At 39.2% G+C, this 14975-nt stretch overlaps 1 protein-coding gene across 1 annotated transcript in view; it reads left to right on the forward strand.

Moving 5' to 3' along the window:
- The window catches only part of TBX18 (T-box 18), a 38081-nt gene that overhangs the window by 6759 nt on the left and 16347 nt on the right, over window positions 1–14975 (forward strand). The window contains exon 4 of the mRNA XM_018567136.1: window positions 7190–7361. Within this exon, the coding sequence (XP_018422638.1) occupies window positions 7190–7361 (172 nt within the window). The remainder of the gene's footprint in view (window positions 1–7189; window positions 7362–14975) is intronic.

Genomic DNA, 14975 nt, shown 5'->3' on the forward strand with positions numbered 1-14975 from the left:
TATATATATATATATATATATATATATACATACATACATACATATACATATATATATTGGTTTATGTATACATATAGATATATAATGGTTTCTGTATTCTTCTAGATGTAGAATTGTTTCTGTATTTGTCATTCAGAATATGAACAATGTAATTGCTTGCAAATTATGTGAACACTTGGAGCAGTTGCTGTTTTTCAATGGTAAACTGTTATACAGAGTTGATGGGATTGCATATTCCTATGTGGCATGGACATAAATTACAAACATGAAATACAGCAGCATAACATTTGTATTTGTGATGGAAAAACAGTGTCTCATTTGTATCAGAATAAGTCTCTTGTCACTGGGAGTGCAGTCCAGTGTTTTATACATATGCATTTATACATATCTGCAAAACATATTATGCACTCCATTGGGAATATTAGGGAGTGTAGTTCAGTTTTCCATACATATATTTATTAACTGTTATTTGTTTCTACTTTTACAGACACATGTATTTTATGGGTGGATTTTACATCAAATTTTCTGTTACTACAATGCTCTTTAACCTATGCAGTCATTTAAAATTTTAACTACCTGCATTTATGTTATCCATGCCATTCACGTTTTACAATGATGAATGCCAAGATTTATTTTGCAAACTGTATTTTCTTGTGAAGATCAGTTATGTTACCTAATGTAACATTAGAGGTACCTGGTTACAGTAAACCGCCGTTGTTATTGCATATTCTTAGTTTACAAAATATGTAGTTTTAGAAAAATATTACAGTTTATAAAAACAGTCTGTAATGGATAGTCATTTACTAAACGCCCACCAAAAATCTGACTCAGCCGAATTAAGAATCTGTTAAATATTAAGTAAGGTCACAGCATTAAAGAGCAGACTGTACTGATGCAGAAAATACTTTTCTTTATTAAATTCATGCTATCTGTGATATCTGTGCTGAGTTATTAAGCTGTAGAAAATCAGGTATTTTAGAGCCTTTGCTTTAAATCTGTCTCCGAGAAAGCTGCAAATAAACTGCATGGAGCAATATAGTGCACTGTGCCTGGCTGCTGCTGATGCTGAAATTATTAAAGAGGAATTTCACTTTAATAAAGGCAGTTTTAGAATAGCTTGATCACATTAATTCAATGTCAGGAAATACATCTCTTATTATAGACTTATTATTGTATACATTTTGCATGTAATTGACATTCACCACCTATCTATAGTAAGGGCAGCTGAAGCCTGTTCCATTAATTTCTGGGAACTCCCAGCAGGCCATAGAGCATTCCCAGAGGCTCAGTGAGATCACCGTGGTATCCCGCAAGTGCACGCTCAGCGTGGCAACCACATTGCACTGTCAGGGGGTAATCAAATCTTGTGATAACAAATATTGGTGCCCAAAGACTCATGGAATATATGACACTGATACCCCTGGAGTCTGCAGACAGTACAGTGTATGTCATTTTTGCCTAGGTGAGAAAGATAGGAGTGGGAGGAAAAAGCAAAAAAAAAAAAGAGTATTAAACCACTAAATATAGTTACAGGATATATAAATAATATTCAAGCAAGATTAAAATGAGGGAGAAGGTCCATTTTAAGTATGGCTGTGTCCAAAGTGAAATTTGTAGCACCTTGTGATATTAGTTCAGGTGTTGGTAGATAGATTAGAAACATATTGGGGTTGATTTTACTAAATGAGCTGCAAACTATACAAAGTGAGCATTCACTGAGTTTAGAAAATAAGGTGAAGTGTGCACATTTAAGGCCTAACTGGATTTTGGCTTGCACATAAATGGATGATTAGAATGAACACGATTTAACCATATTTTGAAGCTCAGTAAACATTCACTTTATTTTTTCTTGCACACAATTGGGTATTCAAAGTCAACATACAGTGCATTCAGAAAGTATTCAGACCCCCTTCACTTTTTTCTATTTTGTTATGTTGCAGCCTGATACTACAATGGTTTCAATTCTCTTTTTCTCATTAATCTACACTCAGTACTCCATAATGACAAAGTGAAAACAGAATTTTAGAAATGTCTGTGAATTTATTAAAAGGAAAAACCGAAATATCAAGTACTTAATAACAAGTACTTAAGTACTCAGACACTTTACTCAGTACTTTGTTGAAGCACCTTTGGCAGCAATTACAGCCTTGAGTCTTTTTGGGTATGATGCGGTAAGCTTTGCACACTTGAGTTGGGAGATTTTCTGCCATTCTTTTTTGCAAAACCTCTCAAGTTCAGTGAGGTTGGAAGGTGACTGTCGCTGGACAGCCATTTTCAGGTCTCTCCAGAGATGTTCAATAGGGTTCAAGTCAGGGCTTTGGCTGGGCCATTTTAGAACATTCACAGAGTTGTCCCAAAGTGCTGTGAAACAGGTTTTCATTGAGTATATCTCTGTACATTGCTCCATTTAGTTTTCCCTCAACTCTGACCAGTCTCCCAGTACCTGCTGCTGAAAAACACCCCCACAGCATGATGCCACCACCATGCTACACTGTTGGGATGGTATTGGTCAGGTGATGAGCAGTGCCTGGTTTCCTCCAGACATAACATTTAGGGGGTTAATTACGTTGAAGGATCCAGACGTAGCTTTGGCTCATCCTTCGGCTCTCTTCGGCCGCCTCTGCCTTTTGGTTCAGTTGAACTGAAGGGCTGCTGTATGGGCTATTCACAATAGCTCGTACAGCAGCCGAAGGCAGCCGAGCAGCTCAGCTGAGCTGAACGCATATGCTTCGGCCCAACTGAGCCGAAGGCACAGCCGAATCGTTAAGAAAGGTCGGCCGAAGCAGACTGATCTCCGTGCAAATGACAGCTGGGCCAATTGTTTTTCTTTTGCCGGCATCTTTGCCGGCGTTTTTAAAAATTATTTTTTCTTTTCTTTTTTTTATTTTCTTTAAGCTATAAAAATTTTTTAATTGTCCTATTTTCTTACATTTGTAAAAATTATTTTTCTACTTTTTTTAAATTCAATTCACTCTTTTTCTATTCTGCTCGGTACACTCGTCTGCCTTCGGCAGCTTTGTGAATAACCCCCTTAGAATTGAGGCCAAACAGTTCATTCTTGGTTTCATCAGTATGAGAGTGCTTCAGGTGCTTATTTGCAAACTCCAAGGGGGCTTTTATGTGTTTTGCAATGAGGAGAGGCATACGTCTAGCCACTCTGCCATAAGGGACAGATCAGTGGAGGGCTGCAGTGAAAGTTGTCCTTTTGGAACTTTGTCACACAGGATCTCTGGAGCTCAGTCAGAGTGACCATCGGGTTCTTGGTCACCTCTCTTACTAAGGCCCTTCACCCCCGATTGCTCAGTTTGGCTGGGCGACCAACTCTTGGAAGAGTCCTGGTTGTGCCGAACTTCTTCCATTTGAGAATTAAGGAGGCCACTGTGCTCTTGGGAACCTTCAGTGCAGCAGACATTTTTGGTTGCCTTCCCCAGATCTGTGCCTTACAATAATCCTGTCTCTGAGTCCTGCAGGTAGTTCCTATGACCTCCTGGCTTTTGCTCTTATACAGTATGCATCGTCAGCGGTGAGGCCTTCTATAGAGAAGTGTGCCTTTCCAAATCATGTCCAATTAATTTATTTTACCACAGATGGACTCCAATCAAGGTGTAGAAATAATCTCAGAAACGATCAAGAGAAATTGGAGGCACCTGAGCTAAATTTTAAGTGTTGTTGTAAAGGGTCTAAATACTTATGCCGATGTGATATTTCAGTTTTTTTCCTTTTTAGACATATGCAAACATTTATAAAAGTCTGTTTTCACTTTTTCATTATAGTGTAGATTAATGAGAAAAAAAAGAATTGAAACAACTGTAGTATCAGGCTGCAACATAACCAAATTTAAAAAAGTGTAGGGGTCTGAATACTTTCTGAATGCACTGTAGGTTCTCCTTATTAACTAGTATATATAATAAATATTTCCCGGTGGGTTAAAGTACCACATTCAAAATTATATTGAATTTCAAAAACAAATAAACATCCAGGACTGCAATGGTACCACACAAATACTTTTAAACTTTCAGTTGATTTTATTGTACACCCTTAAAACATATCTTTAAAACTACCATTCATATTTCTGTGATATATATCCATATCCTACATGCAACTCTATGAGGGCTACTCTCATTCTAACACCGGACCAGCTATAGAATCAAAGGCATAATCAGAATTGTTGTTATAGATATAACAAACAGAATTGGATATTGTTTTACAATGAGTGTTGGAGCTTCTATTGAGATGTGAATGATTCAACACGTTTCACAGGACAAGCCAGCTTCATCAGAAGACCCTCAGGATGTTTTGTAATCATATCTACAAGTAATCACAATAAGAATGATGTAAGCATGAGCATATCTTAATATATTGTATATATCCCATTTTTGCATCTTCACATTATTACACACACACACACACACATACATATATGTGTGTGTGTTACAAACTGATCATAAAGGACACTAAATATGACCATAGACCCTCATTCAGGTGGATGCAGGGAGCTTAGGAGAAGCCAAAGGTCCCCCACCAGCATGTAGTGCCCCTAGGGGTATATTATATCATATTTAAAGAAGTTAGTTACCATTAAGCCAAAAATGTCCATGCTACAGAGATAGAATTCCCTTATATCTGACATCAGAAAAAGGGTAGAAAGTATTTCTGGCTATAATCACTTCCATATTAGACAGATATCTTCAGTTCCTAAAATGCTTCTTGACATTAATTCCAAGTTCACAATTTTCAGTCCTGTTTATTTAGTAGTATTCACTTAGTTAATATGCATATTGCTATGTGGACAGTCTCTACTTCATTAGTAAATCACCCCAAACAGTTTTGTCTAATATGTTAACTGTTGCCTGAACCAAGTAATATTTTTATTTATTTAATGATAGATTCTCCATGGGGGAAAGTTTGAAAAAAGCGTTTAGCCAAATGGCTGTTTCAGATTAGTGAACCTTCAGTTCATTATTATTCCTTGCTGTGAAGAATCTGAATGCTGTAACAACTGTTGCATCATTAGAAAGCTCTTTATATTCTTGAAAAAAATCTACATTTAATAAAAGTATACATTTGTTTAGGCAAAATATACATTTAAATCATGGGGATAGTTCAAGCAGGTATTAAAATACATAATCTTGGCTAATGTGTGTTCGCTTCTACTTCTGAAAGTGAACCTATGTTCTAAAACATATAAACTAAAAATACTGGTAACGTGTGGGCAAGTGCTTATGCTCAGATAAGATTCTGTGGGAAGGACCTTGTATCCTAGGTTTAGGCTGTACATAGGGCTTCCACTTTTGCACATATTCAAGTTGATGCTCAGTCCAGCTCAGATGGTGGACTGTTAAATGGTATGGGTGAAGAGTTGGGGGATGTGCCATGTTGAACAAAGGTTGAGAAACTGTATATAGCTTAGGCCTAAAAACCATGACCTTCTCAGACACACAGTAATTGATATAAAGGTAAACGTAGGTACGTGCAAGCACCTCAGTGTGCTTGCATTTACCTCAATGTACCTGCATTTACCTCAGTGTGCCTTCATTTACCTCTGCGTGGCTCCATTTATCTCAGTGTGCCTCCATTTACCTTTGTTCGCCTCCATTTACCTCAGTGTGTCTCTATTTATCTCAGTGTGCCTGCATTTGCTTCAGGGCGCTCAGTTTACTTTAATATGCTTGTATTAATTCCAGCATGCTTGCATTTGTCTCATTGTGTTTGAATTTACCTCAGTGTGCCTATGTTTACCTCATTGTGCCATTCATTTGCCTTAGAGTGCCTCCATTTGCCTAAGTGTGCCTGCATTTATCTCATTTTGCCTGCATTTATCTCAGTATGTATCCACTTTTATCTCGGTATGCCCGCATGTACCTCAGTGTGCTTGCATTTATTTCCTTATGCCTGCAGTTATCCCAGTGTGCCTGTGTTTACCTTAGTGTACTAAGTGCAATTGATCAGTTTATTTAGAGAAAAAGTTTCCCCCAAAAAAACAGAATGTTTATATGAAATAGTCCATTAATAAATAAACTACCATAGTTGTGTTAAATTTGTGTCTTTGTAAATATTACAGTGACATTTTAAATATAGTCACTAGTCACTACATGTACAACCAAATACTGATATGCAGCCCCCAGACTAAGCACAATGCCAATAGTTGCTGACTTAAGGATAGGTTGCAACCTTTCTGGAAAATCAATTTTACTGTCAGTGAAATTTAAAAAAAGTTTGCTCAGTTGACTCCAATGTGTTTCTCTAAACACGTTTCCCAAGCTCAATTTCTTATCCATACAGGGATGAGAAAAACTGAGAATTTCCTTTTGGAAAAATTATGGAGAAATACATTGGAATAAATTGGAGGCTTTCCTGACTATGCATCTTTAAGGCTACTTAAGTATAAAACATCTTCTTCTACATGGGAGCTTTGCGTTAAAGCATAAGTTCCCTTTCCCAAGTGAATTTGGTCAAATGGAATTACCCTCTCCAATCTGGTCCCCTCCCCCTATACTTACCATTCATTCCTTCCCCTCCGCCAGTACGAGTTTACTATCCATACCCTGTACTGCTGTGTAGCACAGCCCTGCGCTATGGATTTTGCATTTTGCTCACATTCTCAGCTTCTCTTTGGTTAGTGTGGTCAGAAGTGCATCTAATTCAATTTCCCCCAATTCACTTGGAAAAGTGAACTTACCCTTTCATTTTTTTTCTTAAACAGGGTCATTAGACAGACATTGTCTTTAAAGAGAAAAGCCAATATACCTTTGTAAAAAAAAAAAAAAAAAATAACAACAACAACTGATTGAAGCTGCCATAATCTGACACTAAGGGATCATAGAGAATAAAAGCAAGTGTATCTCCCAGGATTATTAGCAGCTTTTACCTGAGGCTTTTCACGCAGACATCTAGCGTTTTGACAGATTCTGTCTAAATGAAAAGTCATAAAAACTCTGATCTTCCAGTCCTGGTTAGATTAATAAAGTAAAAATGATTCCACATTGTTTGAATCTACTCAATATCACATGTGACACATTTTCTTAAATGATAGGAAATTGTGTTTAAATGATGTTGATGCAACGCTGGAAGTTAATACATATTCTTAGGGAATATATCAAGCAGACATTGCCAAATTAACTTTCTTGGATAAATGGTTTGTTATGTAAATTGTTTCTGTATTATTAAATGACTGTATCCTTTTTCACAGTTACGTCTACCACAGTTCAAAATGGATGGTTGCTGGCAACGCAGACTCTCCAGTACCCCCACGTGTTTATATCCATCCAGACTCCCCAGCTTCTGGCGAGACTTGGATGAGACAAGTCATTAGTTTTGACAAATTGAAACTAACGAATAACGAGCTGGATGACCAAGGTCATGTAAGTATTTGCAATACCAAAATATCCTTACCTAATGGAATGCGTATTTGTGTCATTCTATTCTCCACCTTCTTCTATTTCAAGGCTTTGTTCATGCTTGTGAAGTTTATCTCAGTTCATGTACTGCACCATGGGCATATGAGAACTGGATTCAGTGGCTCATTTAAGATCTAGGCAGTTGTACTTTAACTCTTAGATTCCTACATTCAGCTTTTCGAGTAAACTTTATGTGCAGTGCCATGACAATACACCTGCATACAAAATGCACTTTGAAAACCACAAGTCAGATGTGAAGGAGTCTTAAAGTGTTAGTCCACCCTGAGCTTATATCTAAGGCTTAGGCAAATTCTGGTGGGCTCTTATGTCAAAGGTGGTATGTTTATTACCTCATGGGATGGTATGGCAGGTATTACCTAGTGGTTTCTTATGTATGTTTTTGGTTCCAGTAGCAAGACTTTTGCATCTGGGTTTTCCAGCCCACACATCAGCCTTGACAGTTATCTATGGAGGTTTACTTTCCTTGCTAAAATCCCCATTATTTTTCATTAGAGAGCGTGTACTAGAGGCATTGAGAATCTTAAAGTAGCATGAGAGAAATGGGAACTTGGATGCAGAAATCTCACTGCTGGAATCCTAAGAGATAGAGTAAGCCAGTCTGGAGTGAACTGATCCCTTAACGGTGTTATTCAGTAGAGAAACTACTGAACATGTGAAATAAATAAATATTTGCAGAATAGACTAATACGACTTTTTAGCATAGAAAGACATATTGTAAGACTTTGGAATTAATAAAAAATAGGAAAATATTCATAAACTTCTAAATGCTTATGGGGCTTTGCAAATTAATACAAGATGTATTTAGTAAATTTGCCAATGAGAGAACCAATTGACATCTGCTAGCAATCCAAGATGAGGCATTGTAGTTTCATAGTTTTCCTTGAAATTATTATCTCTTTAAATATTGCCTAGATACAGCCATGTCCTGCAGGAGTAAAAGATGGTCATGGAAACAAATGAGCTAATTTTAGTGCAGTCTAGTAATTTTCTAAAGGAGAAGAATATTACACTTGTTTAACTGTGCTCACTTCTATTATCCATCCATTACCGTGGGAAATTCCTATTTTTGTATCTCCACTGCTTATGATTGGTTAATAGATGCAAACTCAGGTTAACAAGCTTTCTACTATTTTAGTAAATCAATCCCAGTTAGTGTGTTTGCGATCTGCTAGTTCAAGCATCGTGGCTTCTCAGCTATATTTACTTAGTTTATATAACAGATGTAAATTTAGCTAAAATTAGTATTTTTTTTCTTTGACCATATGACTTACTACTATAAACTATTCATATCACATATATATTTGAACTTTAAAAATGAATGCCAAGAAACTGTTTGAATAAATATATAAATACAGGGCAGTTACATGCTTTCAAAATGTCTATCTGCCATCTTTTTAGATGTAGGTTAAAAGCCCTTTCTGTTCTTTACCTCACCACTGATTTACTTTACTGGTCATTTTCACCTTGTGCTCACTTCAAATCATAGGAAATTGCTGTTTTTTTTTTAACTTATTAGGCATATCACGTTAACAAAGGACATTGAAAAAAACAGTTTTTAAAGAGTGCCTTAAAGAGAAACTTTGGACAATAAGTGAATCAGTCAGTAAACTGACAGTGTTATCCAGAACACTGCAATTGTCCAGAAGTCAAAAGTTCTTACCAGTTTAGCTTAATCTGTGTTCTGTGTCAACAAAAACAGTGAAAGTTCAGGAAGATCCCATGTGTGTTTCTTGGCTGGACTGCATCTAATAGAAATAAATAGGGACAGGCAAGCATACTTATATTGACTCCCCTGAAGCAAATGTCTTTATTTTATTACTGAAATCATATCACCATAGAAGGAATGACTACACTTTTTCCTAGTTAATGACTTTACCATTACAAATATCTCAACAATAGGGGTAGAATGTATTTTTTAATAATAGGAAAACATCATTCTTTGAAATGGGGATGTGAAATTTTAAGTCCAGCTAGGATTCTCTTGAGCCAGTTTGTTTGTCAAAGCTTCTTTAATATAATACTGGCTTGTTAGGCATTTCCTATCTTATAGGGCTTCTCTTAAAATGTATCAGCTAATCTACCTGGGCCCACTGCTACATGCTAAGATTGTTGAGCTTATGCTTTTGTTCTTATTTATCTAGGCAGAAGGTGTAGGGATCCGAGTCACAACCTATGTTAAACTGTAGCTTTCACTTGAAGCCCTCAGCACCATACTTAGAGGCTCATAGCTAACTGTAAACTCAATCACATCCAGTTACTCATTTGCTCTAAATGGAGTTGACTGAGTCACAATATGTGCTGCAAACAAGGAGCACTCTAAGCCAAGCAGATTTTTTGTTGTTAGTCTAGCACTGGAAGCTGGTGACAGGCAGTGAGAGCAAACTGGTTACCCCATCAATGTGCTCCTTTTAACTCCTCATCCAGTCATAAGCTAGAGGCAAGCTACGACGTTTGGCTATTCACTCCGGCTCCGTACAGCTGATTTCAGCCATACATCGGCTGAAATCAGCTGTACATCGGATCTGTATGGCTACCTTCGGTCAACCAAACATGCTCTACATGTTCGGCTGAGCCAAAGTGCAGGAGTTCGACTTAGCCGACTTATTTTGATCGGCTGAGCCGAAGCTCCGACAGTCCTCTTGCTGCTGTTCTCCACATTCTCATAGGGGCCGAACGGCAGTGAGTGAATAGCCAAATTCTGCCGAGTGGCATTCGGCTCAGCTATTCTGCTCTCTACCTCTGAAGTAGCGAGCAGAATAGAAAAAAAGTAAACAAATAAATATTTAAAAAAATGATTTAAATAAATGTTAAAAAAAGAAAAATGTATAAAAAAGTTAAGAAAATAATTATAAAAATGCTAAAGAAAAAAAAAAAACACAGCGCGGGGTCCCCCTCCCAAACCATACCAGACCCTTTAGGTCTGGTAGGAAAGTTAGGAGGGACCCCATTTAAAAAGAAAAAAAATGCGTGGGGTTCCCCCAAAAGTCATACCAGACCCAGTGTCCTCCAGGACACTGGGCTGTCATTGAGGAGCAACAAGTGGGCGTAGCCAGCCGTGACATTACGGCTGGCTTTGCCAACCTTTTTCCCTGCTTCGGGTGGCACTACGTCTCAGCCGAGCTGAAGCATACGCTTCCGGCGCGGCTGAGCCGCTCGGCTGGCCAGTACGGACTATTGTGAAGGGCTCAGGCTGCCGAAGCGAGCCAATGCAGCAGCCGAAGCTATGGCTGGATCCTTCGGCTCTTTTGTGAATATCCTTCTTTGCTGTGATCTTTGAGGAAGAATAGCGGCACATTAAAAGCATCTGGAGAGGTCAGAAATGACTTCTTTGAAAACTCTTTTAAGTTGATGCACATATTTTTTATAGTGCTATACGAATATGTTACTTAGAAAAAGAGAATGATTACTATGATGGTTTGGGGGTCACTTTTTTCAAAACATTTTTAATAAGTACTTTCTATTTGCGCTTATCTTTTTTTGTTTAACTGACACTTGACTGAATGAAAGTAAATATATATTTAGATATTTCAAAGCAATGGTACTTCAAAGCTGCAAAAGGGGACACATTTTTTGGAATAGTGCATTGAGAACCAATGCTTTTTTCTGACAATTATAATAAAGACAACCTCAAATAGTGGGCGAAACATGCACAGATTAGATTGTGGGTGAGAATTACATGGGGTTCTCTAGATGCAGGCTGTAAGAATGGAAATATTGTTTATATTGGCCTCAAATTATACTTTGGTAAAATACTATTTTTAAAGGATTTGTAGAGGGATTGTGCTATAATGTAAGGGAAGAAATATTTTTACAAGCTAGAAGAGAGTGTGTGTATTTGCATGTGTGTGGGTTCTTAGTGGGTCATTTGGGGTTTCCATTCGCCTATTTTTTTAGAATAGTATAAGATTTTAGAAATAAAACAGTTAATATGGGAACTTGTTTTTTCCAAAATGCAGATTTACTTTGATCCGAATTCAAGTACTTGGCACCGATAGCAGATTTCTTATGGCTGCAAATGGTGCTGAACTACAAATACATGTTAACACCACCAAGATCGTATAAAAAAATGGTCTTCTGTGTATATTAATAGTATGCTAAGCATATAATATAAGCAGATAGACTCAATGTTTTAGGCTGGGCCCCCATTTATTAGTGTGATCCAATTCAAGATTGCCATTATCCAAACTCAGGTTTAACAGTAACAAGGTGAAGGTCCTTCATATTTAAAGATCCACTCAATGTAAAACGTTTTCCTATTTTAAATAGACTGAAAACAGGTTAGATCCACTCAGATTTCTATAGCTGTGTGTGTCTACTCTGGGTGGGGTATAGAAGAGTCACCGGCACACCTACTGTGAAATACCTTCCTCCTATATTGATGCAATTCAATCATATCGCAAAGCAAACAATTCCGGTCACAAAGGGTCCCATCATCAGGAAAACAATGTGATATTGAGTTAAGAACAGACATAAATTGGTGGGGTCCCCCTTACTATCTTTTCCAGTGACTTCCTATCACACCCTGCACACAGGTGGCCCTGTGGAGGGATGTGAGGTTCCCCTTCTTCCCAATTAAGTGTCTGGAAGACTGGAAGTAATATAAATAATTCCCCACACAGAAACACAAACAGCAAGAAAAAAAAATTATCAGACCCCCTAACCCTTTCCTATTCTGTTCAAAACTAAAATACATTTTATCCAGAGCTGTGCTTTAAAATCTAGGGGGTGATAATAATTGGGAGCATGACTAAACCACTGCTTGCTTTAATTTGCAACAAGAATTATCTTACCTTGTTTTTATACATTATGTTTCAATAATATTTAGTTTTAGAGACTTTATTTAATTTTTAGGTGTTCTTACACTATGGATAGTAAACATTTGAGTTTGTATTAGGACTAAATATACTGCTCAACCTACCATGTATTTAACCACAACTAATCATATGTCCTGTGGGTAATGTTCTTTGACAAAACCACTAAAGAAAGTGACCTCTTAGGTGATCTTAAGTCTGAAGTTAATGACTTGGAATATAGGTTTGACCGAAGCTGACCTTCATCAAGCTTTATTAAACTTCACATTTGTAATCCACAAATGGCTTGATTTAGAATAAATGCTATCCCTTCACACATCTAGTTATCACTTCACCCGGGTGTTGTCTATGGATAGCAGCAGTGGCGGAACTACCGCCATAGCGACCCATGCGGGCGCTATGGGGCCCGCGACAGAAGGGGCCCGGTGAGGAGCAGGTCTTACAATCCTCCCGGGTCCCGGCATAGATGCACACGCTATACTTTTATCCCAGGGAACTGGAGTGGACGAGCTGATGGGGTGTAACAATCAGTCTCCAAAACCCCGGGCATGGTAGGCGGAGACAGCCGAATGGGTGGGGTTTCACTGCTTTTCTGCTGCCTTCTCTGGATTGGTTAAGAAGAGGAGTGGGTGTGGTTTGGAGGTGAGATCGTGGCGGACGGAAATCGAGGACACAGAGGAGATCGAGGAGGGGACAGAGGTAGGGAGACATCTGCAGTCAGCTGGTCAGGTCATGGGGCTTGAAGTTCAAGCATTGTGCTGGCCCTTTTGCTGTATGGTGCGGTGATACTGTGGGGGGGGCTGCGGTGCCATTGACTTCAATGCATCGCCACACCCCCCAGAACGCAGGGGAGAGTTTTCTGAGTGATTGTGGTGCGTTCCAGCAGCTACCGCTCTGGAACGCACCGCAATTGGTATGAAAAAGCCCTAAGGGGCACAATCGTGCAGTCCCGGGATCGCCCATATCTGAACCTATTCTCAGTTTTTGTGATTTACTCATACACACTGCACTTTACTGTGAGTTGTTTTGCCTTTTAGGGCCCAAGAAAATGCTTGCTCAGGTTCCAATGTGAGGTCCGGTTTTAGCTCCCCCCCATTATTGGAGGAGCCATGGCACATTACATTTGCATATAGATTCAGCTGCCGTAAGGTGCCATTCTTGCTGGGGACCTCACAGCAGCCTTTCAGGGAACCACAGTGGCATCTGTTTACAGTGCTGGCCCACATATCCCCCCTGCTGTGATCCTCCACATCTGTGCCTGCTGAGACCCTCCACATCTGCCCTGATGAGACCCTCTGGGCCTGTCCTTCGCTCCTCCACACCTGCCCTGCTGAGACTCTCCGCATCTGCCAATGGTGGGACCCTCCGCACCTGCCCCTGTTGAGACCCTCCACATCCGCCACTGGTGAGACCCTCCACATATGTCACTGGTGAGACCCTCCACATCTGCCACTGGTGAGACCCTCCGCATATTCCACTGGTTAGGCCCTCCCCATCTGCCTGAGACGCTCCACATCAGGGGCCTAGCCTCCTTGTGGGGTGGCCTGCTGCAGCTACCTGCTGGACCACAGTTTGATGGGGATCGGACTGCCCGTGATGGCCAATCCCAGAGATGTCATTGTGTATGTGTCATTCTAACCGGCTAGTCTGCCGTGCATTGGTTCTGGTCTGAAGTCTGCCGTGCATTGGTTCTGGCCTGAGGTCTGCCGTGCATTGGTTCTGGTCTGAGGTCTGCCGTATATTGGCTCTGGTCTGAGGACTGCCATGCATTTGTTCTGTTCTGAGGTCTGCCATGCATTTGTTCTGTTCTGAGGTCTGCCATGCATTGGTTCTGGTCTGCTGTCTGCCATGCATTGGTTCTGGTCTGAGGTCTGCCGTGCATTGGTTCTGGTCTGCGGTCTGCCGTACATTGGTTCTGGTCTGAAGTCTGCTGTGCATTCTGTCAATTAGCTCACTTTCCAAACCACCAATATTGGTCTAGATTTTTAAATTCTCCTACCTATTCCCCCTGCAATTCACCTTTTAGTGAATAGACCTGCTATTTTGAAAATAATGGGAGAATTAATCTCTGTAACACAAAAATATTAATGCGGGTGAGGCTTGTGGATGGTTGGGGCTTGTATATGTGTGGAGCACAACGAGGGCCCCATAATCTCGTATTGCCCGGGGGCCCCATGTCTTGTCAGTCCGCCCATGGTCTACTGTAAAGAATTTCTCCACAGTTGAAGATACAATATCTATGGATCTATTCTCCATGTATAGAAGCACCCATGGAAGCACCTATCTATGGAATCACCTATGGCTTTCACACAGGCTGGACTTCAAACATGTCTGCCTTTGTTCATCTCTATTACATGGGGGGTTGATAGAATTAGTAAATTATAATAGAAAACTGTAATGATGAAGAGAAACTGTGCAGGACACTGAAAAAAGGGGACCCTTATGTCTACCATTACATTTTATGTAATAAACTGGAGAGCAGAGGGGATGGTCATTTTTAAATGGTGTCTGCTTTTTTAATTTATTTATTTTGTACACTTTTACTTTTACTCTTTCACTATAAAGTTAATGCATAAGGCATGGAACCCTTTTACTGGTTTTTAGGGGCGTGCTTAGCCACTACAAAAAGTAAATTTAAGAGATTTAGAGGTACAACATTTTTTAACCCTTTACCATTTTTTAATTGTTTGAGCTTATTATAAGCAAAGAAAAAACAAAAAAATACTCAATAAACTATTCTCTTATA

This window comes from Nanorana parkeri, unplaced genomic scaffold, assembly GCF_000935625.1.
Source record: "Nanorana parkeri isolate BGI_ZX_2015 unplaced genomic scaffold, ASM93562v1 scaffold1014, whole genome shotgun sequence".
NCBI classification, from domain to species: domain Eukaryota; kingdom Metazoa; phylum Chordata; class Amphibia; order Anura; family Dicroglossidae; genus Nanorana; species Nanorana parkeri.